The sequence below is a fragment of the Danio rerio genome, chromosome 23, assembly GCF_049306965.1.
Source record: "Danio rerio strain Tuebingen ecotype United States chromosome 23, GRCz12tu, whole genome shotgun sequence".
In the NCBI taxonomy this organism is placed as follows: Eukaryota; Metazoa; Chordata; class Actinopteri; order Cypriniformes; family Danionidae; genus Danio; species Danio rerio.
Genome location: NC_133198.1, coordinates 24,960,293 through 24,986,870, shown reverse-complemented (window position 1 = coordinate 24,986,870; position 26,578 = coordinate 24,960,293). Strand labels below are relative to the sequence as shown.

General features: G+C 35.1%; 2 protein-coding genes and 1 long non-coding RNA gene across 38 annotated transcripts in view; 1 reads left to right on the top strand and 2 right to left on the bottom strand.

The window, feature by feature from the left end:
* phc2a (polyhomeotic homolog 2a (Drosophila)) overlaps window positions 1–8,732 on the top strand; it is a 67,511-nt gene extending 58,779 nt beyond the window's left edge. For 2 of the 4 annotated variants that reach the window (NM_152958.2, NM_001136488.2), the window contains 6 exons: window positions 788–984; window positions 2,077–2,188; window positions 3,705–3,816; window positions 3,911–4,034; window positions 4,115–4,388; window positions 7,680–8,732. In NM_152958.2, coding sequence (NP_694490.2) covers window positions 788–984; window positions 2,077–2,188; window positions 3,705–3,816; window positions 3,911–4,034; window positions 4,115–4,388; window positions 7,680–7,834 — 974 coding nt within the window. In that variant the 3' untranslated portion in view covers window positions 7,835–8,732. The remainder of the gene's footprint in view (window positions 1–787; window positions 985–2,076; window positions 2,189–3,704; window positions 3,817–3,910; window positions 4,035–4,114; window positions 4,389–7,679) is intronic. The other 2 variants (XM_068216661.1, XM_005162144.5) reach the window with 1 other exon arrangement.
* Window positions 1–9,627, bottom strand: part of LOC141380487 (uncharacterized) — a 76,599-nt gene extending 66,972 nt beyond the window's left edge. For all 3 annotated transcript variants that reach the window (XR_012398483.1, XR_012398482.1, XR_012398484.1), the window contains exons 1-2: window positions 9,353–9,627; window positions 1,281–1,338 (exon numbers count right to left, since the gene is read on the bottom strand). This is a non-coding gene — a long non-coding RNA (uncharacterized lncRNA). The remainder of the gene's footprint in view (window positions 1–1,280; window positions 1,339–9,352) is intronic.
* A 1,921-nt stretch (window positions 9,628–11,548) lies between these two features.
* Window positions 11,549–26,578, bottom strand: part of eif4g3b (eukaryotic translation initiation factor 4 gamma, 3b) — an 82,273-nt gene continuing 67,243 nt past the window's right edge. For all 31 annotated transcript variants that reach the window (XM_073938898.1, XM_009296897.5, XM_009296899.5 and 28 more), the window contains 12 exons: window positions 25,512–25,608; window positions 25,270–25,387; window positions 21,691–21,905; window positions 21,082–21,200; window positions 20,815–20,987; window positions 17,814–17,939; window positions 17,654–17,735; window positions 17,475–17,573; window positions 14,910–15,056; window positions 14,754–14,835; window positions 13,709–13,855; window positions 11,549–12,550 (listed from right to left, as the gene is read on the bottom strand). In XM_073938898.1, coding sequence (XP_073794999.1) covers window positions 12,369–12,550; window positions 13,709–13,855; window positions 14,754–14,835; window positions 14,910–15,056; window positions 17,475–17,573; window positions 17,654–17,735; window positions 17,814–17,939; window positions 20,815–20,987; window positions 21,082–21,200; window positions 21,691–21,905; window positions 25,270–25,387; window positions 25,512–25,608 — 1,587 coding nt within the window. In that variant the 3' untranslated portion in view covers window positions 11,549–12,368. The remainder of the gene's footprint in view (window positions 12,551–13,708; window positions 13,856–14,753; window positions 14,836–14,909; window positions 15,057–17,474; window positions 17,574–17,653; window positions 17,736–17,813; window positions 17,940–20,814; window positions 20,988–21,081; window positions 21,201–21,690; window positions 21,906–25,269; window positions 25,388–25,511; window positions 25,609–26,578) is intronic.

Below are 26,578 nucleotides of genomic sequence, written 5' to 3'. Positions count from 1 at the left end.
TTAAACTTATAGCTTTGACCTGTATTAATAGTAGACACAGTAGCAACAAATGGCAAGCTTAAAATGAGTCAGTGTTTGCTACGGGCTTCATCTAGGATCTTTAGAAATAAGCAAATGGTTGCAGGTGACGTAAATGTTTTATTTACATTGGATAACGTCAATTCAATAATAAAACACGTGCATTTGACCAAATATTTATTAGTTTACATATATATAATTTGTGGCTGTAAATGCTATTGCGTTTTGCCACCAGCCTTTCACGTATATTTTGTAAAAACACTGGGAGAGTGTAAAGGAACAGCGTGAATAAATCATTCATCTGAGTCGGTGAATCAATAGAATCGGTTCATAAAACCGTTGTTTTGATTTGCTTTGATCCAGTTTGTGAGATTCAGGTTAATTTGAAGTATTAAGTAAATATATTTTGTAAGTAATAACAGGAATGTGGCAGATAAAGCATACTGAACGTGTTTATTTTGCGACTGTATTCATTAATGTAAAATATTAAGTCAGTTTATTAAAAAAGTACTTGATTTTTAATGGTTCAAGTTGTAATTTGTGTATCGTTTTAAAATTATTGCAACCTCTATGTTATTAAACAAATAATCACGTAGCAAATGAAACCTTTTGGAAGGTCCCTGAGCACGCAATGAGGTATTACACAATTACGTCAAAGATAAATGAACCGGATCTTTAAAGCGAGCTGTTCTAAAGAGTCGATTCGTGGATAGGAGTCGGTTTTGCTTTCAGTGTTTCTGATGGATGCTGTTGTGCTCGTGTTTTGCAGGCAGTGTGAATGTTAAGGCAGGTGTGGGTTCACCTCCAGCCATGACCTCGGGCAGCGGTAATAATGCGCCCACGGTGACCGGCAGCGCTCCGCAAAATGGCGAGAGTAAACCGCCGCCACAGGCTGTAGTGAAGCCCCAGATCCTCACTCATGTCATCGAGGGATTCGTGATTCAGGAGGGAGCGGAGCCTTTTCCCGTGAGTGCTGCTCATTTCAGTCCATCCTGTCTGCTTGTTTACGTGTGACATGCTTGTTTAAGTGTTAAGTTGAGTAAGTTTTATTACTTTGTTAACTTTAACTATAGTGTTTTTATAGATTAAAAACGTTGCATTTCTGTAGTGAAAACCAGTTTGTTTATAAAATGTACTTATAATGAAGTAGTAGCAAAAGCTCATGTTATCAGTAAATTCATTTAGCCTTGCAATCACAAACCATTTGAGATATTTTCAATTATGTTCAACTTGGTCAGAGTAATAATAACATTTTCTCTTACCTCTAATGTTAGAGCTGGTTTTGTCATTCTCTCGCCTTCATCTCATACAGACTTTCTTCTGTGAAGCACAAGAGGAAAGGTTTATAATAATATGCTGGTCTCTTTCATGCAGTATTAATTAATGGTTTGGAGACTAACGTAAGGCTTTAAAAGGCAGCTCCTAACCTTCAAAAGACATTTTATGAAAATATTTGTGTCTGTTCCAGAAAAGTCATTAATTACAAAAATTACAACTTCTTGTTTTTTCAGTTAACCTGTCTCATCAGCAGCCTCTCAATGATGTTTTAAGTGATCACATTATTTGAAATTTTTAATGAACAACAGAAACATTAATGAGAACATCATTTGAGAATTACCAGTGTTGACCCAACTGAAGTAAATGGAAATTACATTTATTTGAATATATAACCCTGTCCTAAAAATACGGGAAAGGACTGGATATATTTTACAAAACTTTAAATAATTTAATGGATGTATCCCTTAAAAATTGTTATAAAAACTGAAAGTGGGTCTGAGGGTCTTATTGGCATTTGAGAAGTTTTCTTTTCTTTTTTAGATTCTTTTCAGTGCATCTCTTCGGGACATATTGGATCTAAGTGTGTTATGAGGATTCAAAGTTTTTATATAGCTATTGAAAGAGGCACACTTCCCTCTAGTGGACAATATAACACATTTAATTTATATCAATTGGCTGGTTGAGGTTTCAACAGCAAGCACTTATCCCATAAATGTGAACTTTGCATAAGCTGTGTATGTCCTAGTCTAATGAATTCTGTTTTTTTTATGCGACATCCAGGTTGAACGTCCGTCCTTGCTGATCGAGAATTTAAAACAGAAGCAGCATCATGCTTATTCGGATCTACAGAAGCACAACGCAGACTCTGAGATGGAGGATCTGTCTCTGCAAGGTACAAAGATTACAGAGCTGTGGAGCTGAGAGATTTTACAGCACTTTCTCATAACACTTAATCGTGTCGTCAGTAGAGGGAGAGTAGCTAAAGTTTTTGTAGACTCATTTGGTTCACATCAGGCTTTACATTATGGCTGCCTTTACACTAGTGCATTTTAACCCTTGTGTATTGTTCTAATTGACTACCCTTTTGTAACGTTCTTGACGTTTTTGCCAGATTTACTTCCATTATGACCACATTTTTTTATTGCAAAGCCATGCATTCTTGATTGTTAGTTTTTTTTTTTCCTGCTGGGATGAGATCAAATTTGTAATTTTTACTGTTGATCACCAGCTGGCACCCTTAACCCTCTAGATAAACCTGTGCAAAATAAGTTTTAAACTTTTATATGGGAGTTTTATGGAGTAAAACAGCAGATTATAATGTGCGTGCATAAATACACTTACTATATTTATTATGTTCTGAGAGCTGAGCTGCTTATTTTTTGTTTTATCAAACATATGTGTGCAAAGGTCTCTCTTAAACAATCACACACTGTACTCTATATGAAAGCCAGAAACTACGTTTTTTTGTGCAGATGATGAACAGTAAAAAATAAATAAATCACAAATCTTACATCTTCCCAACAGGGAAAACCACCAACAATCAAAAATGTGTGATTATATGGTGTCATGGCTTTGTTATAATGGAAGTAATTGGGACAAAAACAGCCACAAACATAACAAAAGGCTAGTATATTTGCCTAGTGTGTAATGTGTAATGTTTATTTTTATTTTTAATAAAAGCATTTTCCCAAAATATGGGTCTACATACCACACCCTTAATTTTAAAATATAATAATGAAAACGCTTCTCATTTAGACTTGTAGTTTTACTGCATTTCAGGAAAAATGTGTTGTCTCCGTCAACACTATACAGCTTAAAACTCATGACAGGTGACCATTCTCGCTTACTGGGTATTCACATACTTTGCCAGGATCTATAATTGCAGTTTATTGGGTATGTAATGGTATTAAGAGAAGGGCTTGATGGATTGGCTATACACACAATAGTCTATAAGACAATTCAGAGAGCAATTGTGGATTGCCACTCTTCTGTTTTCAAATGATTGCTTTTCAGTCTGCCTGTACAGACTGTTTTTACGGGTTGAAGATCCTAAAGCAGTGTGGACGCCAGGTGTAAAACGTCTGTGTTTTAAAACTAGTTTAAACGACACCCATGTTTGCAGTCCAGTTGAATGCATTTTCAGTTACCTCAGGAAGTGATCAAAAGTGGAAGAGCTAAAGCTTGGATCCTGTTAACAAATAGTGAAATCTCATCTTAATGCTGGGTGTGAACAGTGCCTCTTAAAAGTCTGATTTAGGTAAAAGTTTAGTTAATGCTGTCCATTTTGTTATGCACTCATTAACAAAGTTGCCAAGGGTTTTAAGATCTGTTCAAATGAAAAAAAAAAGTGTAGTTGCCAAACATTTGATGGATCACTGATTGCAGCCATAATGTAATTTCTTATACAGAGCTGAATAATCAACCCGAGCCAGTGCGGACATGTGAATTCTGTGGGAATGTAGACTTCGCATTCAACTTCAAGAGATCCAAGCGGTTTTGCTCTACAGTGTGTGCGAAGAGGTATGTGAACCCCTCTGTGTCTTGTAAAATATATTTGATGATGTTTGATGCATTTTGTTAAGTGGCTGGTTGGCCTGTTTTTCATCTCTACCAGATATAATGTTGGATGCACAAAGCGAATGGGCCTTTTTCCAGGGAAATCCAGCCCGGAGGACACAAAGAAACCAAAAGCCTCAGATGAAAGTCCTAAAAACTGCAGCACAGAAACCAGGAAACGGGTAATTCCCTCATTTAACATTGTAATTGTAGTGTCTATGCATAAATGAGGTTAAACGTCTCCCTTATGTTCACTCAATAGAATCCAAGCATACAAACGACCACAGGAGCTTCTTTGTTGTCCCCACATCCATCTCATCCAAGTCATGGTGAGTCCAGCCAGTGCTCAGACATGTCCAGCTATGAAGAGCCCATCTCACCACTGTCCAACTCGAGCTTTGGAGCCCCGATTGAGCACGAGGAAAGTTTTGATCACAGCAGAGAGCTTACTCCTCTACTCACGCAGCACTTCCTGGCCAGCGACCCCACAAAGTGGAACGTCGAGGATGTTTATGAATTCATCTGCTCTCTGCCAGGTAGATGCCGAAATACTCTAGGCTTCACGATACTGGGAAAAACCATGATGTTATGATGTCAGCTTTTGCTGTTATATGCATATGGGTCAAAGATGAAAAATGGTTTTCAAGTAGGGCTGTGCGGAAAAAGAAACTGATTTTCGTGAACAATATTGCGATTTCGATTTTTATCACTATTTTGACACCCATGTTTTATAGTGGGAATCTGAAGCTTATTTCTGATGGAAAACTGTTAGATCTTTATCAAAAACCTGTAACATGTCTCTAAAACACAAATCCGTTATTTTCGTTATTTGCGCACAAATCCGTTATTTCCAATGGAGGTTTTTGGGAGTGACGTATTGCAGGCGCACCCAGTTGAAAACATCTCAACTTTTACAGTGCTGTAAGTGCACCACTAGTCACATAATGCTGGATTCAGACTGCATATCAAAGTAGTCGTGTCACAGATGATTTCACACTGCATGACTATCTGGGCTAGCGTTTTGTCGCTGCTTTGTTTACACTGCAAGATGGATTGGCGACAGAAGCTTTCAAATTGCATGACTTTACAATAGGAAGAATCGCTGACAACTTTGTCCAAACTACGTCTCTCAAACAAAAATACGTAGTATATCTTTTGTTATTAACTACATAACAAGAAAGAAGCTTTTAATGGGGTAGAAAGAGTACTTATTTTGCTTAACTGGGTTTGAAAGGAATTAGCAATTTCTCCTCAACTTTCTGTTTTTGACCCAGTTGTGATTATTGCTAACATGACATGTCAAACAGACACGGGTGCTCCAAACAAATTTTCCTCTAGTTTTTCCTCCATTTTTTGGGTCAAGTAGACTGAAATTGAGCGCTTTTATCTTCTCCCCCAACCTCCCGCTGGCCTGGAGGTACACGCACTAGTGGATGCTGCTCTCTTATTGGCTGTAGGCGATCGCCGATGTTATTTTCAGTCAAAACTCATTTCACATGGCATGATTTGAATCGCCGACAGCTCCAGATATTTAACATACCAAATATCTCACGGGCATCGCCGAGTCATCAGCGATTCTCTCAAATTGTGTCTTTGATAAATCACATTGTGTGATTGTGATTTCAGGCATTTGACGGCGATTTCTCAAAACCTGTCGGCGAGTCAAAATCGGGGCTAAAATCATGCAGTCTGAACTAACAAGAACTGATCTATCATCTTCATACTTTTTATGCAATATACACATTTCGGTGGAATAATTACCTCAGACGAACACATGACACCCAAACAGCCAGTGCTTTTTAATTTTCTCTATAAATAAAATCTGTATCAGTGCTGCAGCAATGTTTTGTTAGTTTATAATCCTCTTTGAAAACGTTTTATGGTCACAGCAACAACAAAGGAGCGCAAAACGCGTTGAATGCTGACGGAAGCGACGCTCCTCGCACTTTTCACATGCATTTTCTATGTTTAGCAGATGCATTATGTGACTGACAGGTCTTACAAATTACCTGGTTCTGCAATACATCAGCCTTTTTGTATCCAAAGTAATCTCCCACACCACAGATGTTGACTTTTTTGGTGGGCACCAAGTTCTCCTGTGCTAAACTCATCATCCTGCAGGCTATTTGTCATTAAGCTCAGTCTCCTGTTCTCGTGCTCTGTTTAGACACGCTGCATTATAATGGTTCAAACAGCATACTGCGTGAAAATTATGCTTTCAGTTAATCGCAGAGCCCTATTTTAAAGCAGTAAACTGTAAAACATGGCTTTAAATCTGCCCGTTAACGTGCCCTGTTTATTTATTTATTTTTGTCCAAAAAATATGACCATCATATATTTGTATTATTTACATAAGACATCTACTTAAATGTCATTAAATGGATAACCGTTTATATAGCATATTTAATCATTTAAAATGTAGTTTAATCGCTTATTCTTTTAAATATTTCAGTTATAGATCAGGATAAGTGTTTATTGACAATTGTACAAGTTATTTAAAAACTTTTATTGCTGGTAGCATTTAATTTTTTTCTATGGGTACAGATTCTATATTAATCTATGTCAAAGTGGACACAAAGAGAGATGTCTTGTCTTTGACCCATACATCTCCAATATAAAGAAATACAGGAATGTTCTGCAGGGGCTTGTACTATGAAGTTGGATTATCTAGAAGCCAGTTGCTGTCAGTTTAGTCTACACTTGGGTTATGGGTAACATGAAGGCAGCTCAACTTTAATAACTCTTTGCTGCCATAATATTATGGAGCAGCTGAATGGTACCCAACAACCAGAATTAGCGTAAACTAGGGGACAATCTACTAGAAAAGTACATTATCTGTCCCTGAAATAAAAACAAATACAGTGATTAAAAAGTATTTTATCCAAACATTTCTAAAATTGACTGAAGGTTGATTTCAGTGAGTTGTTCTGTATATAAATGTGCCATTCATTTGTTTCTCAGATTTTTGTTCTTTATTAAAAACACTTTACTAATGTAAAACCCTGTCATTGATCTTGTTCTCAGCCCAATTGAACCTACTGCTTTTATAGTTTTGTTATGCTAAAAACTGTTATTTAAAAAAACTACTAGAAAAAACACTTTAGAAATTGCAAGTTCAGGATGTTATCAATCACATCAATTGATAAAACATGAAATTATAAATAAATTCTACTAAATAATTACTACAAATGTATAATAAAAATAAATGTACAGTTGTCCCCATGTTTCTGTTAGTCCTGTCACATTTGCAATAAATTGAATGTAAAATGCGTGCAATACACCGTTAAGGCTATGACTCAAAGAAAGTGACATCATTTGACGGAAAAGAATCTCCCAGTGATCAAGGATGCGTTAATAATTGAATTGTACGATTTTATGCTTGTTTTTATATGATTTTTTTGAGGATGACAAGCTTAAGTCAGACCCTGTCACATTTTTTTATAAGTGAAAATGTATGTTTCTGGTAGAATGTCCCCTAAACTGAAACTTAACAGCTAGCTAATCTGGCTTTATAGTACAGGCCTCGGAAGACTTGAATAGCTTTATTTGAAAATGTATGTTAGTGTGAGCGGACTTAAATGGTTGGAGAGTTACTTTTTATTAGAAACATGCTTATTTAAAGCCAAACTGAAGTTCTACAATACTAAAAATATTTCCACCTTTAACCTTCTCTGTATCATAGCAGATTTTTTTTTATTAGAAAAAGAGTTTATGTGCAGTAGGTTAAAGCTGTAAAATGTCACAAACTGTATCTCATTTTTGATTCTGTTTCCATACATGTAGCCCTAGTTTTTAGGTCGCTTAAAATCTTTTGTTTTTTTCACCAGGTTGCCATGAGATCGCTGAAGAGTTTCGCTCTCAGGAGATTGATGGCCAGGCCTTGATGCTCCTCAAAGAGGATCATCTCATGAGCACAATGAACATCAAACTGGGCCCTGCACTGAAGATCTTCGCCCGCATCAGTATGCTCAAGGACTCGTAGCCTTACCCACAACTTAATCTCGTCGGAAAGGACACCCTCACAACTCTGCACTGGTTTCTTTGTCCCATTGTGGCTTTGGGTCCTGGGGATTGCTGCTCCTCAAAACCACAAACTTGTGTATAGTTCTCATCACCGTCGAACGGTTTCATCCCAAAAGCATGATGGTGTGATTACAAATCTCTGGTGTATGCCAAGTCTGGGAAGGGGTGACAATCCATCATGTCAAGAAGACAAGCACAACAGCTTAACCATTTGTGCAAGCAAATGTTCTTCGTTAATAGCATGAAAAGAGGTTTACAGTTTTTTTTCTGTCTTGAACTGGACTTTGTGATTTGTTTGTCAAAGTGACACTGTCGTAGTTCTGGTTCTCATTGTCACAGCAAAGTAATGTTTGGTTAGCGAAGGAAAACTTTGTACCTTTAGCCTTGCAGTGTGCCATCATTTGTAAGTAGTAAAAGTGTTCAGGTTTCTTCATCTCACAGGATATTCCTTAGTTCACATGCAATTAGATTTTGTACTCAAATGTGGCATTTTTTACACTGATACACAGGGATAATAGGTATTAAATCTGACTCTCCAATACGTGCCTAATGTTTTTTTTAAATATCCCAAAGATTATGGAGACCCATACCTTTATGCTTGTGAACAGAATTCAGGTTTAAAGACTGCCATTAATCTCACTTTACAGAACCCATCTTGGTAAGATCTGAGAAACAACTGGCATTATTTTTCATAAATTGCTGTTATCCCAACCTTCAATGTGTGCACTCACATTTGGAAAGCTAGTGCAGCTCGTGTGTCTATTTTTACATTCATCATTTGATCAAATTTCTGTATTTATTGAGAGCGATTCTCTGATTCTGTTTTATATTTGAAAATAAAACTGAAAAAAAAAAAACCTAAAGTGTCAGATTGTTTTGCAAAGCATTGTATCATAAACTGAGCAAATGAAAAAATTTGCTAAAAAAATCAACTGAAATATTTCTATTGTACTTTTCCAAAATTACAAATTAGTTTGATTCTTGTGTTAAATGATTCTCTAAATCTTATGGAAGATACATAAGCACTATTGGCCATTTAGATAGCAGTTTTTACAATTAAATACCTGTCCAGAAACTGAAGATTTGCTCCTGCATTAAATTCAGACAGATGTTATGCGTTTCTTTTTAATGTTAGTTTCAGACTTGCGTTCTTGGTGGTGATTTGTTTTTATACAATGAATTAATTACCTGTCTAGCAGCAAGTGAAGATTTTCTCCCGTATCAAATTCTTCCATCTTTGCTCGCCAGACCGGTGTTATGAGTTTCTTTCAATAACTTTAACGTTAGTTTCAGATTAGCGTTCTCTGTGGTGATTATACTTTTCCTATTTTTACCCTTCTAGTCATCAAGTTTACTGAAAAATATTTGTCACGCACTTCCAAAATTGCAACATGTATGAGTTTGTTTCTTGTGTTAAACGATAGCCTCTCAATGTTATGGAAAACACTAACTTAGTGACATTTAGATTTATAAATACCTGTCCACTATGTCCAGCAAGATTTTCTCCAGCATCAAGTTCTTCCATATTTGCCCACCAGACCGATGCATTTCTTTCAATAACAACTTTTAAAAAAATGGTTTCAGACTTGCATTCTCTGTGGTGATTCTACTTTTCCCATCGTTTAGTTTCATCTAGTCATTAACTTGTAGTCAAGCTTGCATTTTCTGTGGTGATTCTACTTTTCCCATCGTTTAGTTTCATCTAGTCATTAACTTGTAGTCAAGCTTTGCCAATCTAAAATGGCGGGAAATGCAATAAGGGAGCGACCAACCTACAAATAACGACTAAAACAGAATTCATTATTTTTTTTAACACATTTTCTTTTTTTAACAGTAACTTTGAGAATTTTCTATCGTATGTACGTTTACTTTAATCAGGAGAATTTTTTTCAAAAAGGCCTTTATGCGTGAATTAGCCAAAGGATAGTTCACACAAAAATAAACATCGGCTGTAATTTACTCACCTTTAGTCTATCCAAAATGTATGTGATATTTTTCTTCATTGATTCATCAAATTTTAGTCAATACAATAACTAATACCTGGAATTTTGTATCAAAATGCCGTAAACATTTTGACAAAAATGAGATCTTATGAGTAAAATGACAACATGCCTTATGCATGTTAAAAAATAGCTTCCATTAGTTAGAAATAAATGTTCTATCATAAACTAACAAAAATCATTCCATTCTTAAGCATGATTGCATTGGTCAAAACATAAAAAAGCTTTCCTTTTACCAATTGTAAGGTTTCGTCAAAGAATGCTCAATATTTTGTAGAAATTGATACTGTTACTATTATTATTGTTTCCTGTGGAGAAAAGCAGTAGATTTGAATATTTTTGTAAGGATCATGTAAGACTACTAACCGCTTGAGTCATGATGTATCAGTGACATTTGAAACACTCTTTCTGCATTCAAGCCACTAATTTGAATTGAGAAAATATTCATTTATGACCTCATTTTAGTCATATCACACATTAAAGTGTATTTTATATAATCATGGTGTACACAACAGTCTCTGGACTTTCTGCATCTCAGACACCAATATTTTAATAATTTATAAAAACCTTCTGGCCATCTGATATTACTTATGTTTATATTGTGATCGTGATTTTCGAAAGTTTTACATCTTTTTGTGAATGTTTATTTTTATGATGCGAGTGTCCCCATACAGTTTGATATGGCTCTTGGACCCGGAAGCTGCAACGTGTGATGTCACACTTAACAAGCAGAAAGACTGAATGAAGCTGAATTAGCTTTGCCATAATCAAAAAATGACTTTTAATTTTTTTTACATTAATATTTAATTAATAATCTATTTTTATTCTTTTCAGTCATTGATTCCATTTTATTATTTGAATGACTGCAAAAATATTTCATTTTAATTGTTTAAGTTACCAACTGTCAACTTTAAAGTCAGTATGAAACCAGTTAAAACTGCCCCTTTTCCCTTATTGTGATGTACAACCAATTGAAACAAATATAAGGCGGTGCATAATGGCATCCTTTTTAGAACCATTTGGATCGTTGGAAAATGGGCGTTGCTAAAAAACTGAAGGAAGATTGATGACTGGATGAAAACAGGGCACGAATGAGATCTACACTGATAGCCCCACCCTAAAGCCTTCCATGTGACCAGTTGTGAAGAAAAGTCTTTCAAGCGGGGGAAAAAAGTTAAGGTATTTAAAGATTATGAAAACAATGAAGATAATAACAAAATAATGGCTTCACAGTGGGTAGCACAATCGCCTCACAGCAAGAAGGTCGCTGGTTCGAGCCCAGGCTGGGCCAGTTGGCAATTCTTTGTGGAGTTTGCATGTTCTCCCTGTTTTGGCGTGGGTTTCTTCCGGGTGCTCTGGTTTTCCTCACAGTCCAAAGACATGTGCTATAGGTGAATTGAAAAAGCTAAATTGGCCGTAGTCTATGTCTGTGAAAGTGTGTGTATGGGTGTTTCCCAGTTTTGGGTTGTGTCTGGAAGGGCATCCACTGCATAAAACATAAGCTGGATAAGTTGGCAGTTCATTCTGCTGTGGCGACTCCTGATTAATAAAGGGACAAAAAGTAAATAAATGAATGAAATGCCACAGACACATCGTTTATACTGACTCTAAGACTTATGATGACCCTCACTAACACCGTAGTAAATGCACACACCATCACCACAATTTGTGTATTTTTTATGAATCTTTTTTTGTCTTTAATTTATTTACAAGCTTTAAATTTGCTCTATCAGTATGAAGAATAACAAGCACTTTAGGTTCAGCAACATCTCCTTAGTGTTTTTGTACACGTCCCCGTCTGCTCGTTCTGAGCTCTCGTCTCATGTGATGCCAGCAGTCCCCTGAATGCATAGTTCCTGCCGGGTTAAATGTTTCACAAAGAACAAGCTAAAGCAGAGAAACATTTGGTATGGTTATTGAGAGAATAACCTTAAACATGTACTAAACACTTTAGTACCGATGTCCTAAACGCAGAGCATATCTCGTCTGTGCTCAACCTCAATAAAACCTCTCTCCACAGTTTGAAAAATCACTTCAGTTGTATTTTAATAATTGTTATTGTCATTATATTAATAATAAAACGATGAACATTATTTCTCTACCCACTGATCACCTCTCGCTGTGAATGCTAAATAGCATTTGTGTATGCGGTTCTTAAAAAAAATAAATTAACGAGTCTGAACGTACGTTTTGTTTCACTGTTGCATGTTTGTATTATTAAAGTCCTCTTAAAAAGTAACAAAACAAAAAAAAAATAATAAAAAAAAAACTTAAATGCAACATTTCTATAAATAATACATTTTTGTTTAGTGCTCCAGCAATTTGTAAGTTGTTGTCGGGTCGCTGCGTGTCAGTGAACCGTACCATTGGAAATCCATCCTGATGCATAATGTGTTGCTTGTTATGTTACATTTTAATTTGATGCAGTTATTGTTTCAGCGACTATTGTCTTTTCAGCACTAGTTGACCAATGTGTCCCTGTTTGTCCTGTCGTCAATTGTCCTCGGACTCTTCCTCGGCCTCGCGCAGCCACGTGAAGAAGGCTGTGACGGACTTCAGGGCAACACCTTTGCCTTGCTGTTCAGCGGGGTCTTTACTGACCTCCCATTTATAGAAAGCGTCTTCAGAGATCACGTCCTCATCATACAAACAGTCAAAAAACATCCGGAGCAAATCTGCAATAAAGATACAAAGATTAATCATTCATTTTTAACCCATTATAAACATTAAAAAATTAATAAAATAATAATTGTATTAATTGAAGTATGTTTTTTAAATATACTTTAGTTTTTTAAATTACTATATTTATTTAGTTTTTATAAAATAAACCATTGATTTTTAGCCCTTGACTATTATAAGCATTAAAAACAAAATAGATAAATACAATAATAATAATAATATGTGTTTTATTAACCATTTGTTAAATGTAACGTCATGCGAAGCAGTTGCTGGGTCCAATTGCGCTATTAAACTGTATGGGGAGACTCAACAAATGGTAATAATAAATGTTTACAAAGCAATGTAATACTTTAAATATTTCCATGACTAATATCAGATGGCCAGAAAGTGATTAACTTTTTAAAAATTGTTAAAATATTGGTGTCTGTGTTGCAGAAAGTCCAGAGACTGTTGTGTACATCATGACTATATAAAATACACTTTAATGTGTGATATGACTAAAAAGTGGTCATAAATGAATATTTTCTCAAACTAAATGAGTAACGGCTTGGACCCGGAAACAGTATCCCATATGTCATGACTTAACAAGCGGATATACTTTAGTTTTTTAAATTGCTAAATAATATTTAGTTTTATCAAATAAATTATTGATTTTTAGCTCTTGGCCATTATAAATGTTAAAAACAAAACAAAAAATCAAATTATATTAATAAAGTATGTATTTTATTAAATACACTTTAGTTTTTTTAATTAATATATTTATTTATCTAAAAAAAAAAAAAAAAAAAGATTTTTAGCCCCTGAACACTATTAACACTTAAGAAAAAAAGTATTTTACTAAATACTTTAGTTTAATAAATTTATATGTTTATTTCGTTTTTATAAAATTAACTATTAATTTTAGCCCTTGGCCATTATAAACATTAAAAACAAAATAAATAAATATAATAAAATAAATAAAGTATATTTTTTATTTTATACTTCAGTTTTTTAATATGTTTATTTAGTTTATACAACTATGGGAAAAATTAAGACTACAAGAAAAGTTTTTCTGTATTTACTAGATTTAAAAGCACGAGTTAATATTTTTCTGAGATAAATATTAAATAATAAGAGTCAAGAGTTAAAGTAGAAATGTGACAGGTTTCACTCACTAGCAGGCTGGTCCAGTTTTACTATCAATGCTTGAAGTGCATAAAGTGCTTGCAACTGTCTCTCTGTGTCTGAGTTAAGGTACTTGTGTAATACAGGCAATCTCGTCTGAATTATGGACAAGTCCACTTTACACGAGGAGCCCTCAGCTGTAGAAAGAAGACAAAAGATTACAGAACTTTTCTTCTGAAAGTGTTTCACATAAAAAGCAAACATAAAGGTGCTATCAGCTAACATCAACTTTCCTATCAAATGGAGATTATAGTGTTAAAATGTAATCATCAACACTTTTATCTTATTATAAACAAATGTTATGGGATAAAAAAAGTAACTAGGCAATTGCTGCTCCGTTTTAGATTTAGACTAAATAAATTAAAATATTGGTCAAAGACAAAATTCTCTTTTCAGTTCACATCAAAAGTGGTTGAAGCACATTACTTACTTGCTTCAATAGTTTTAATACATTTTTGGGTAAAAAAAAAAAATGAACCATCTATTTATTCTGGCCTGAACTTTGAAATAAAATATAAAGCAGTATTTTATAAAATATATATAGATTCATGTTTAATACTAAATTCATATTTTAAGTTCATATACATTTGATTATATTATACATGTTATTATTTACACGGCTTATTATGGAGGGAAAATATAACATTAAAGATTTCAAAAACTCCAGTAAGTTTTGGAATTCTTAGAAAAATAATAAGAAAACAAAGTTAAAAAAAATCTTAAAAACTTTAGATAAAAACAAAATGTATTGGACCAAATGTCACCAAAAGCTAACAAACTTGGACAATATTAAAAGTCACCTATGCAGATTAACACATAAAAAACAGGCATCTTGGGTACCTGGATTTAAAATGATGCATCTATCTACTCTCTCAAAGCAATCCACCAATTCATCACATTTGATTCATTAACACACTAATAGAGAACAGGAAAGGCAGAAGACATAAACTCACAAACAGAAGAGAATACTGCAGCGCTCAAGCACTGCTACCCAAACACCTCTGTTATTATGTACAACAATATAGAGGCACTTACTTTTTACTGCTGCTTTACACACAGCAGTCATTAAAGCTCTGACGAAAGGAGCTGAACTCATTTCTGATTCATCTAGATTGGCCTGTAAGAAACGTACACTATAATAACCACAAAATAAATCAATCTTCAGTAAAATAAGCTGGACATAAAACCTACCTCAACCCAGTCGAAGATTTGTTCATCGCCAACCATGTCCTCAAGTAAAAGTTTTTCAAGTTGCTTGTTCAGTTCCTCAGGCGAGAGTGTTCTCTTAGAGACAGCCTCGGTCGGGTTTGAGCCATCAGACAGAGTGAACTCTAGTTTCTGTTACGAGGACACATTATACATAAACAGCCAGTTAAATATTGAATTTTCAATAGATTACACATATTAGTCTAAAGGCCCTGATCTACTTTGAGCTAAATTGTAAAATGAGCTGTTGTGATGTCATTTAGAACAAAATTAGGCCAAAAGTAACTTTTTGTTCATTTAAGAAGCTCAAATAATTTAACTAGAATTGGTCAGTTGTGATTAAGGTTTTCAATAGTATCGACTACTACTGATATTGAGTACAATGCTGATTGGCCATCACATGCTAAACAGACAAGACTGTGATTGGCTCTGAAGTTCATCGCTTCACCATTCTTCACAGCTGTTTACCAAGTGCAAACACAGCACACGGACACTGGAGCTTTAAAAGCAGTGTCTATCAGCTGATCCTTCTACAAGCAGATATATGAGAGATCCACTGATGGACGCAACTTTGGAAATGGACATTTTTAATATTTCAGTTCCGACTGGTACCGGAGACAACCAGAGCATAAAAGGATGGAGACGTGGCATCATTTTAGCCCTAAATGAAGAATGAAAAACAACATAAAGGTTGTTCACACTTGAAATTGTTAACTCTGGGTCATCCTAAACCCTGGATAAACACTATCCAGGGTTATCAGTTTCACACTGCTCATATTATGCCCTGTTAATCTAGGATAATCATCTACAAATGTTTCACACTGTTCATTCCTAAACGCCTGGTTAGGATACTTATTTGCATAGTCAGTGATTGGAAGATCAGCAGGCAACCCGTTTACTAGTGGTGTAACAGATCACAAATCTCAGTTCGGAATACATTATACAATTTTAGTCACAGATTGGATCAGCCAAAAAGAAGAGGAGACAAATGTAATTTGATTTCTATTTATCACAAAAACAGTACTGCAAGACACTTTTGGTTTTAACAAACATAACTTAGAAGCTGTAATTTTATAAAAAATAAAATGAATAAATAATAAGCTGAATAAAAATAAATGGTAAATTATTCAGTATTGAGAAAAATTCACTTTTACTACTACTGTTGCTGATGACGCTAAATGTGTAGTGTTTATTTAGTTGATGCATATTGTGTTTATTTATTCATGCATATTTAGTCTAATTTTCAATAAATGATTCAGTTATTCACTCATAAATCTTCAAAAGTGATCCATCTAGCAATGAAACATGAATTATTCAGTGGCACATTTTTGATGGCTGGTTGTCACCACCTATTGGTTAAATAATGCAATTGCTGCCTACAACTTTCATTTTTGAGCATCGTTAAATCCACATGACTGTGATTTTAATCTGTACCATAAACATCAGTGGTTTTATCTACACTATAAATTTTCATCCCAATACTTCTGTGTTATTTGACTCAAAAGACTAAAGACTGAATCGCATAGGATTAATATACATGGAGATCTCCATCATTTATAATTTATGTTGGTTTATGAGTGTTGAGATCTCGATCTTTTATTGAGTTATCATGCAGCTTACACTGAATGCATTAATGCAGGCTAAACAAGTAACGACAGAAAACAACTAAGAAACCCACCACATCCATACCCATCACAACTTCCTCAGCCATCATTAGATTTTACAAGAAAGCCTAAGGCTGCGTCCGAAACCGCCTACTACTCAGTAGGTACTGTATTTGAATTTAAACATACAACTCGGCCGTTAGAAAAGTATGTTCTATACAGTATGAATGTGAAAGTATGAATGGAATTCGGACGTACAACATCCGCCATTTTGTCATGGTCACGCGACCTACCTGCGTAATTTGCATCGCTTCATTCCCATTCATGAATTCGCTCGCGGGGCATCATGGGATAGGGCAGCGAGCATGAGATGCGCACTCCAGAATTTCGCCGGAAGTAGTAAGTCATCCCTGTACTTCTCGCATACTGATTTTCGAATTCTATGTATTCGGACATACTACTCGGCTCGCATACTGATTTTGGCGTACTATATAGTATGGAAGTATGCGGTTTCGGACGCAGCCTTAATGCTTTTATACATGTGATTTGAATGACGCAAGAGGATCTCTTTGTGATCGTTACAAATTTAGGATTAAGAAAAAAAAAGTATTAATCCGCGGGTCAAGTGTGTGCCGAACAGTGGTTTGTGATCCGTACGAATCATAGATCAACCGTGATCCATTACAGCTCTACCACTTCCAGGATGCTTATGTACTGTAATTGACATGAGCCTCTCTGCTCAATGTCTGATTGGCTGTCTATTGCCAAGCATCCAATGGTCAAAAGCAAGCACTGATCCATTTTACATTGAATAAAACTTAACACCACAATGTGGAGTTAACAAAACTATGAAACAAAAGGTTTGAAACATTTTTTTAGCCAGGGTAAAAAGCAGTATCAAGGGTTAAGCGCAGTATGAAAGTGCATAAAGGCCTTGAAAACTCACATGTTCTGTGATGAAGCTGTGCACATCCTCTGTTTCAGGTATAAAATCTGCCCAGCTCAACCCAGAATCCCTCCATAATGATCCCACTTTCTTATGGCTCTGCATACAGAAAACATACAATCGATTCTACCATATTTACAAATGGCAAAAAAATGATTGATTTCAGTGTTTCCGCTTACCATTTGTTTGCATAGAAGGTGCAATATTTCAGAAAATAATATCCCAGCTCTTCCCACAGGGAGTAATGGTTTGCTAAATTCACTGTGGAAAGAAGCAAATTAAATCAATTGCTCAATGAGTTCAGTCCGAATCCAACAACACTGCTGGGTAAAAACTCACCTAAATAATTCTCTCATAGAGATTCCCCCCTCTCGAAGCACAGGGGTTACCAGCTCCGCAAGGTACAGCCATATATGGGGAATATCAATGGCCATATCATCTGCTAATTCAAGAGTTTCAGAAAACCTTTAGGGACAAAACAAACACACTGTTAGCATCAAAACTTCTTGATATCATATAAAAAAAATGTACATGCAAATATTAAGTGTAAACAGATAATAGCCCCTTTTACACATACAGACCTTTCCGGAAAATTACCGGCAATTTTCCGGAAAGCTTGTATGTGTGAACAGGTCCTTTTTGAAAATACCGGTAAATTCGTTCTGGCTATTTTCCGGAAAGAGAAGTTGTAACATTACCGGCAATTTGCCGGAATGCTGCGCTGTGTGAATGCAGAAGGAAGATTACCGTAATAAGCGCGTGCACGTCTAGAACGGGCTGACGTGAGACGTCTGCTTTAGCCAATCACAACAGTCAGACGCATTTACGTCCGCGTGGTTTATGAGCATAAAAGCCTTTGAATATTTTTCCAGACACATTTAGCTGCTAGAAGTTAGTCAGATCACGTTTATATGTTCTTCTTAATGCCAACTGTGTAAATAATCATCGATGAGATGCTTATGATAAGCCGTTGTTTGTTTACCTTCAAGCTTTGCGTGTGCCTGTAAAACAGCCTGTGAGCGCCTGCACACGCACATATTATGAACATCTCGACATGCGATAGTGATCCTGCGAAAGTTGTTCACAATATTGATCATCCACAGAGTTTGTAATTTAGTCAAATGTTTACAAATACAAGCGCAGCCGTTTAAAGCTCATTTGTGGTGAATGATGTCAGAATTTACCGGTATTTTGGAATGGATGTGTGAATGCTCTTTTCCGGAAAATTTCCGTAACGTCCTCGCCTGTGTGAAGAGCGCTTTTTTGAATATACCGGTAAAGTCGTTCCGGAAATTTTCCGGATATTTACCGGTATCACTGTGTGAAAGGGGCTAATGTTATAATTGTTCAGACTTATTTCATGGTTTCTAGGTAGAATGCCAGTAGCAAGGCTGCTCGCTATATTTGGTACTTTATGAAATTACTAACACAGAAATCATAAAAATCTGTGATCTTCCTCACAAAAAAAGGTCACTTAAAAGACTTTAAAACCTTTAAAAAGAAATGGTATAATGGCCTTAAAAAATCAGATTTCTTTAGGCATCTCCAGGTATTTAATTATTATAAAATAACATAAAAAATAAAACTAACTATGATTAGGCAGTTTTGAAGATATTTATAAGACGATTAGGATGATTTATTGGAGGGTGTCATTTCTAAATCCTATAAAAGCCTTGGAAAAATAACATCTCATTCCACAGAAGGGGGAAAACAAAAGTAATTTTCCAATATTGTAAATTAATTTATAGCAGGTAAGTTGGTGAAAGCTTCTTTATTGATACAGTAAACAATATTTTATTATCCATGTTATAGAAAGCAGTGCTTCCCACAGGTTTGAAATATAGTTGTGGTGTTAGACAGATTGAAACACCATTTACCCATATCACATACATAGTTAACTACATGCCATTTAATGTTTAACAATAATTTTATTTATTTTCACACTGTTTCTTTTCAATGGGTTAAAGTAAAAATAATTAAAATGTTAAAATAAAAAATAAAATTCTATGATTTCTGTTACTTTTATGCCATTCAGGAGTCATGCGCATCCACTGACAGGTCAAATCTGCCTCTCTCTCTTTCTTTCAAAATCAAAGCAAACTTGAATGCCAAAGCAAAATACAGCAAATAAGAAATTAATGACAGAAAAGGAAATAAAAACAGACAATATCTTGAAAAATTATATTAATTACAAGATTAAAATGTGTAGATTATTTAAATAAGGCAAATGCGTTGATTACCCATTACTTATGGTGTACATATATTTTGCAGCGACAGGTTTTAAGAAAGCAAAAGCCGTACCCCAGACATTTTAGCAGATTTAGAAAGTGCCAAGAAGACTTTCTAAGATTTCTTAAAAGACTTAGAAGTTCCAAAATGGCCCGTCTCTGTGCGTCTGCAAGAGGGTAAACATGAGAAAATGTTTCCCTACTTAATCGATCGTGGATGTTTGGTTATATTGGGCAGATATAAAAAAAAAAAAAAAAAAAGTGCAAAAGGATGATAATAATAGTAAAAAAAAAAAAAAAAAGAGTCACTAAATTTACTTGGGCTGCCGTTAATATACCTGGGTCGCCCACCCAAGTAAAGTCTATGTGTGGGAAGCACTGCAAAGATTACTTTAGAAAAATTTGTTAATTGAATTTTGAACTACTTGATTTTAATATGTAAGAATATTACAGCCAGATTATTCTGTAAAGATATCCAGTAGAACAAATGTATTGTCTTTTAAAATGGAAAATATATTGCGACTCTTTTAGTGCATAATTCATTAGGAGACTGAGAAGGAACAATAAACACTTTCAAATTTGTAAGATTAATATCTCAGTTTTTTCCTTATTCCATGAAGAATTAATAATGGTTGAGGAGTTGACGTTGTGTTCAATATATTATTTTTGTATTGTTTAGATATTCTAATAAGTCATGAGACCATAGTGTTCATACGAAACTCCAGGCGCACCTGATCACTATTGCCCTGATGAAGGCAAGTGTTTGCCATAACAGTGATGTTTTAAGGAATAGCCAGTCAATGAAGGTTTTTATTACGTTTTTTTCCACATTTTCAAGTGCCTTGGTTGGATTTTTGCAGTTTTTTCTGATGAATCCCTTACCCAAAGAGCACCGACACATTATTTAAGCTATCCCTGAGCACTTTTTTTGAGAAAAGATGGAGAAAAACTGAATGGAAGAGAACATGTTTTGCCCTCTGTTTCGTCTTTGGGGCAGTTTGTCAACAAATATCTAAATACATGCGCTGAAACTAAATATCTACTAAAATAAAATGAAGAATCTGTTAACTTCTGCATTTTGCGACAGTCTATGCATGTTCTGCAAGTCTCACCCTTTAAAGAACTGAAGTTTAGGGAGGACTCCAGCCTGCAGAAGCTGGAAGAGCAGCTGACCCATATGGTCTCGCGTGATCTGACTCCTTTCCAGCGTGGACTCCACACCCACCCGCACAAACACATAGAGCATGGCAGACTGCTCTAGTTCCTCAACACACTGCAAAGCTTCCTGCACCACAAACACACACAATGTTCAGAAACACCTTAATTAAGGTTTTATGAGGCAATATAATTTTTGGAGATTGAAAAATATAGATCCAAACCTTGTAATCATTAATGTGCAAAAACTCATCAATTATAGACTTGGACCGCCTCTCCATCTCCTCTTCTGATAATGCAGGTTTATCTGGAGAGGGCCCTGAGAGTGCTTCAAGTTTAACAGCTGAAAATAGAGAGCCTTTAATTTAGGATTTAATCCTGAAAGTATAGTTCATCCAAAAAATATAAATTTACCCGCCCTCAAGTGGTTTAAATATTTCAAAGACACAAATATTTTAAATAATGTTGGTAATCGGTGGCCATTGACTTCTATAGTTGGGAAATAAACATGAATATGGACAAGTTTCCAACATTTTTTGAAATGTCTTCTGTTCTGTGTGTTCTACAGAAATGGAAAACTCAAACAGGTCTGGAACAAGTTAAGGCTGTGGTTTGATGAACATGAAAGTGAAGTTGAACATCTCCCATGGCCTGCACGGTCACCAGAGTTAAATATTATTGAGCAACTTTGGGGTGTTTTGGCAGAGCGAGTCAGGAAACGTTTTCCTCGACCATGATCACAAGTAAATGATGACAGTTCAAATTTTTAAATATAAACAATCTCTTTAAATGTAAATTAGAGCTGTCATTATGATGGAGTCTGTGCGGCTCACCAGACTCTCTGGGTTGGCTGTTCTCCAGTCTGCTCTTGTCTGCAGTACTGACGAGCAGCTTGGGTGTATCTGAAGCATTGGAGTCTCTGCGGGACACTTCCTGAACCAGCTCTTCGGGGGTCTCCTTATTGCTACTGCTCAATGAAATAGGCCCTGTCCGAGCAGGACCCGCACTCAATGGCTTGTCATTGCGCTCCCGTCCTGAGCTTCCACGACTGAGATATTCACAAACACACACACAAACAAATACATTCATGAACCTCCAAAATGCAAAAGAGGTTTCCTTCAATTCAATTCAAATCAAACAATTAGTTTATTAAATACATTTAAATAATACAATGTATAAATTGTAAGTTTCATTTACAGTGCTCAGCATCATTTTGAAAATGAATATTTGTATCCAATTCTCAATTAATACAAGTAATGTAATTTGGTGCATTTGAACAAATTTAAACTGATATATTTATTAAAATAATATTTTAGTCACCAAACACATTTAGAAATAGAAAGATAATACATTTACATTCATGCAAAATTTTACAAAACCAAAAATACAAACTCAAAAATGTGAATAAAATTGTTGATAATTTTTGTTTCTCTTGAATTTTGCCCTTTTAAAATTTTTATTGAATATTTTTCCCCAACATGTAAATTTAGACTTTAAATTTTTGGACCATTATCGTGAATTATTTTGTTAGATTAGCTCCAGATTGGCTTCAGTACTGACTAATCTAATGTATATGCTGAATGAATTTCTATGACTTACAGAAAAACAGGTCACTAGCCGCTTTTCCACTATCGTGCTGAATCGTTCTTTAAACAGAACTGTTCCATTCCGTGCCAAACCGGGCCAGACAGCACGGATACGGTTTCATTTTCCACTGTCGTGCTGCGACAAAGCTCTTTAAAACATTACACAAAACGCATCAGTAGTTGCCTTGGTAACGCAATGTAAACGGCTCCCTTTGTTCAATTAAAGTTAAATAAGAGCCGAAACAAGTATTTTTTTTTCATAAAAGCAAAAGCAACCATGTGACTAAACACTGTTATGCCGCTCTATCAAATAGGGGTGCTAAATATAGGTACGTGTGCACCCTTATTTATTTATATGTTGCGCAGCTTTGGCTAAATTTTATTTGGAGGGAAAATTACCAAAATGTAACGTGATGATTGAAAATAATTAGAGGGGAAATAAATATTTAAAATCTCTGAACATAACAGAAAAATAAAGAATGATAAGACAAAAATAATAGTGCATTTGCATATAGTGGCAGAAATATAATTTTGGACAGGCCTTGTCAAAGTTGAGCGGGCACTTTCACTAATATAAACACAGCACATAAATTATTTCATTTTTAACAATTAATTAAATTACACTGCGTTTTTATATCAAAAGTTGATAATGATATAAAATATACTACATTATGATGTTAAAATGAAACCAATTAAGCGATGGCTGTTATTTGTTTTACTATTCAAACATTAAATAACGAATGCAGCAAGTGAAATAAAAAACGAATTTGAAACAACACATATAGCAGGATATAAAGCATATAAAGCACTATTATATTTAGCAAAATGCTGCTCTATTATCTTTTTATTTTGATAATTTTATTTTTATTATTATAATTATTTTGTGTTCATAATTAACTAACAAGCTGAAGGCGAATTATTGCTTGACGTTTTAGAAAATATTTGCGTAGCTATATTAAAGATCACCAAGAACAAAAACACAGAAACATGTTACATGCCTCATAAATGTCATATGTATAACTGAATCATATAATTGCCTATAGCTGAAATGATGAAAATTGCTCATTTTATTTTTATAAAACATTTGTCAAAACGTATTGATATTTTTTGAGTAAAAGCAATACTGACATTTAAGAATCCATATTTATTTAATTCATTCATTGTTTTGACTTGTTTATTAGTGCATATGCTATAATATAAATCATTCAACAGTAACGTTACCTTGGACAGTTACAGTGCCGCTCCGTAAAGCTTTCAAGCAAAGTCTTTTGGACAGCCGACATTACAACACGCCGTCCTTCAGGTGGTCTCGCCGGAATTAACAAGCTGTCCTGGCTTTGAATTAAAAAGTGCAATTATTTCCTCGTTGTTAAAAGAGTCTGCAAGTTCGTGTTCCATGGATTTAGTTATGTTGTTGTGGAATTTGGACATCGACGATGCTGAGTGTGACTTTATTCGCTTTATTCGATGCGCAGCAGGAAAAAAAAGTCAGCAGCGCAAATCGCTGGCATCTCTCTCCCGGATCAGAGCGAGTTTTGTGCTGTGAAATACAGCGCTGCGTGCAATAAACTCACATTCAGGCAGGCGAAGTAGGTCTGTATTCAAGTCAATAAAATAATAACTTTAATGAATAAAATATCTTCGTAAGAATGTGATGAGTTATTCACTTCTCTGCCAGAGACTGCTCTATGGTTTTAAAACCTTTTTCAAACTGTATCGTTTAGACCTGGATCATTATTTTATATTAAATGTACTGTAGTTTATTTAGGATGTCTGATGACTAGCGCGCTTCTGCTGAGCCAGCTGTGGTAGCTTAGCAACCGAGTCGCGACGTCAACACACAGAATCTGTCAGCACAGTTCAGCACGGTTGTCTAACCGTGCCGAGAATTCCGGGCCAAGAACGGTTTGTAATCGTGCCGCGCCGTTCCAGGCTCAGTGGAGAAACAACCGTAACCGTACCGAAGTGTTCTTAGAACGGTTTGGCACGATAGTGGAAAAGCAGCTACTGTTGTTTTTTGATTGATATTAAAATGGTTTTAGCTTGAATGTCTTTTGCAGGACTTTATAGCCACTCTGAGAACAATAATGGCTAATTTACCAATTTTGACAAAATAAAAAAAGTGTTTGCATGGCAGCAAACTGCTTTCTCTCCCAAATTTGATTACTTTATATTAGTTTTACATACTTTACATTTAGTTTTTTTTTATCTACTTTTTAACATCTAGTCTTTAAGGCAGTTATTTTGAAGCCGAAGCTCCTCAAATTGTTAGCCTTAATTAAAAGGTACAATCTGGTGAGTTTGACATAAGTGGCTGCAACTGGAAAAAATAAACTACATTTAACAACAGCCCATATCAACAGGCATGAAACAAAAAAAAAAAGCAATAAAAATGGTATTTAAAAATTACAATTTGGTTAATGGGAAGTAAAAAATTTAAAGCAACAAACAAAAATCTCTGATATTCCATGACTCTAAATATCTGGAATAGCACCTTTAAATTTCCATGATATTCCAGAAATTTCAAGACCCGTGAGAATCCTGTAAAATGAATGCGTTATCCTACTATTATTTAAATTGTATTTAATTATATATTCCCTTAAGACTTCAATTATCACATGCTACAATTATACTATATTATAACAATAAAATTATAACAATAAGAAAGCACGGAATAAAGACCTGTTCACAGATTACATGTTCTTCATTCAGAGTACATCTGACACACATTTACACATATAAAAATAGCTGATAACCACCACAGAATAATAATATAAGAATAAATCTTCCCCTTCACAATTTTGATATTTTACATGTGCACCGTACCTGCCGAGAACTCTCCTGGAATCAAAATCTGGAGATGTGGAGGGTAAAGAAGAAGTCTGGAGTGCCGAGGGTTGCAGAGGAGAGTAACGATTCAAACTGGCACTCGGCCGAGACGCATCTAAAAGAGTTAAAGGGTGCAAGTCAGGAAAAAAAAAAAAAAGTTAGCAATTAGTATATATCCAGTTAATCCAGCATAAAGAAGAAAAACAGCAGGAACTGACAGAACATCAGTCTTAATTTACCTGACTCACTGGCCTTTGCTCCAGCTCCACCACTGCTGCCCTTCATCCAGTTCACCTGAGCTCTCGGCCCCAGCTGAATCTTCTCATCTATCGCTGGCTGAATAAGACACACACACAGACAAAACAAACCAGTTTCATCAGCATCAAGTTACATTTTCTCATGCATTTATATAGAACAGTACACTGTATATCCAGGGTTTTTGCCAAATGTCAAATTCCCTGACTTTTCCTAAATAAAAAAACTGAATTAACAGTTTTCCTTATTTTGTGATTCATGTTTTTTTTTCTTCATATATTTTGAATTGCATTACAGGATAATGAATTTGAAGAACAAACAAGTGCAATTTTGTGTCTTTTTTGAAAGCTAAAGCACACAATAAATCTTGCCACAAATCTGTTTAAAATCACCCTCAAACTCAACTATTTTATGTGGTAAAAATCACGAAATTATGCAAAATCGAGGTGGGAAGGGTTGAGCACTGAGAAGACAAAAACAGCCAAAAGACATTATTTTAACAGGTTCATCCTGGTAACTGCATTTGATTGTCTCTTGCCAAGCGGGAAAAGGAATAAAATGGCACTGAAAAGTAGCCAAACCATACGGACAAAATACATGAAATAACATGATTAAAAAACATGGTAGAGTACAAAAAGGCATTTTAATGAATAGGAGGCAAGCAAAACTTAAAATGACAAGCAAAAATTCCCTGAAATTTCATGACTTTCATGAGTCAAAACAAGTATAAAATTCCCTGACTTTCAATGTCTAAAAACTGACATTTTAAAGTTCCATGATATTCTAGAAAATTCCATGCCCACGGGAAGCCTAAATATCTCCTTTACTGAATAGCGTGATACAAACAGATGCTGATTCTCAGGGAGCTTCATGATGTGTAAAACGTGCAGCATTGCAGATCCCCACAATCAATAAGATAGTAAGATTCCACCACACAAGCAAACAGAACATCCATCAGATGGGGCTGTTGAGTCAAATAAGCTTTTAGCATATTTACAGAGCCTCCAAAAATTGTTTCTGTAATAGAATAAAAAAAAAAAAAAATATATAT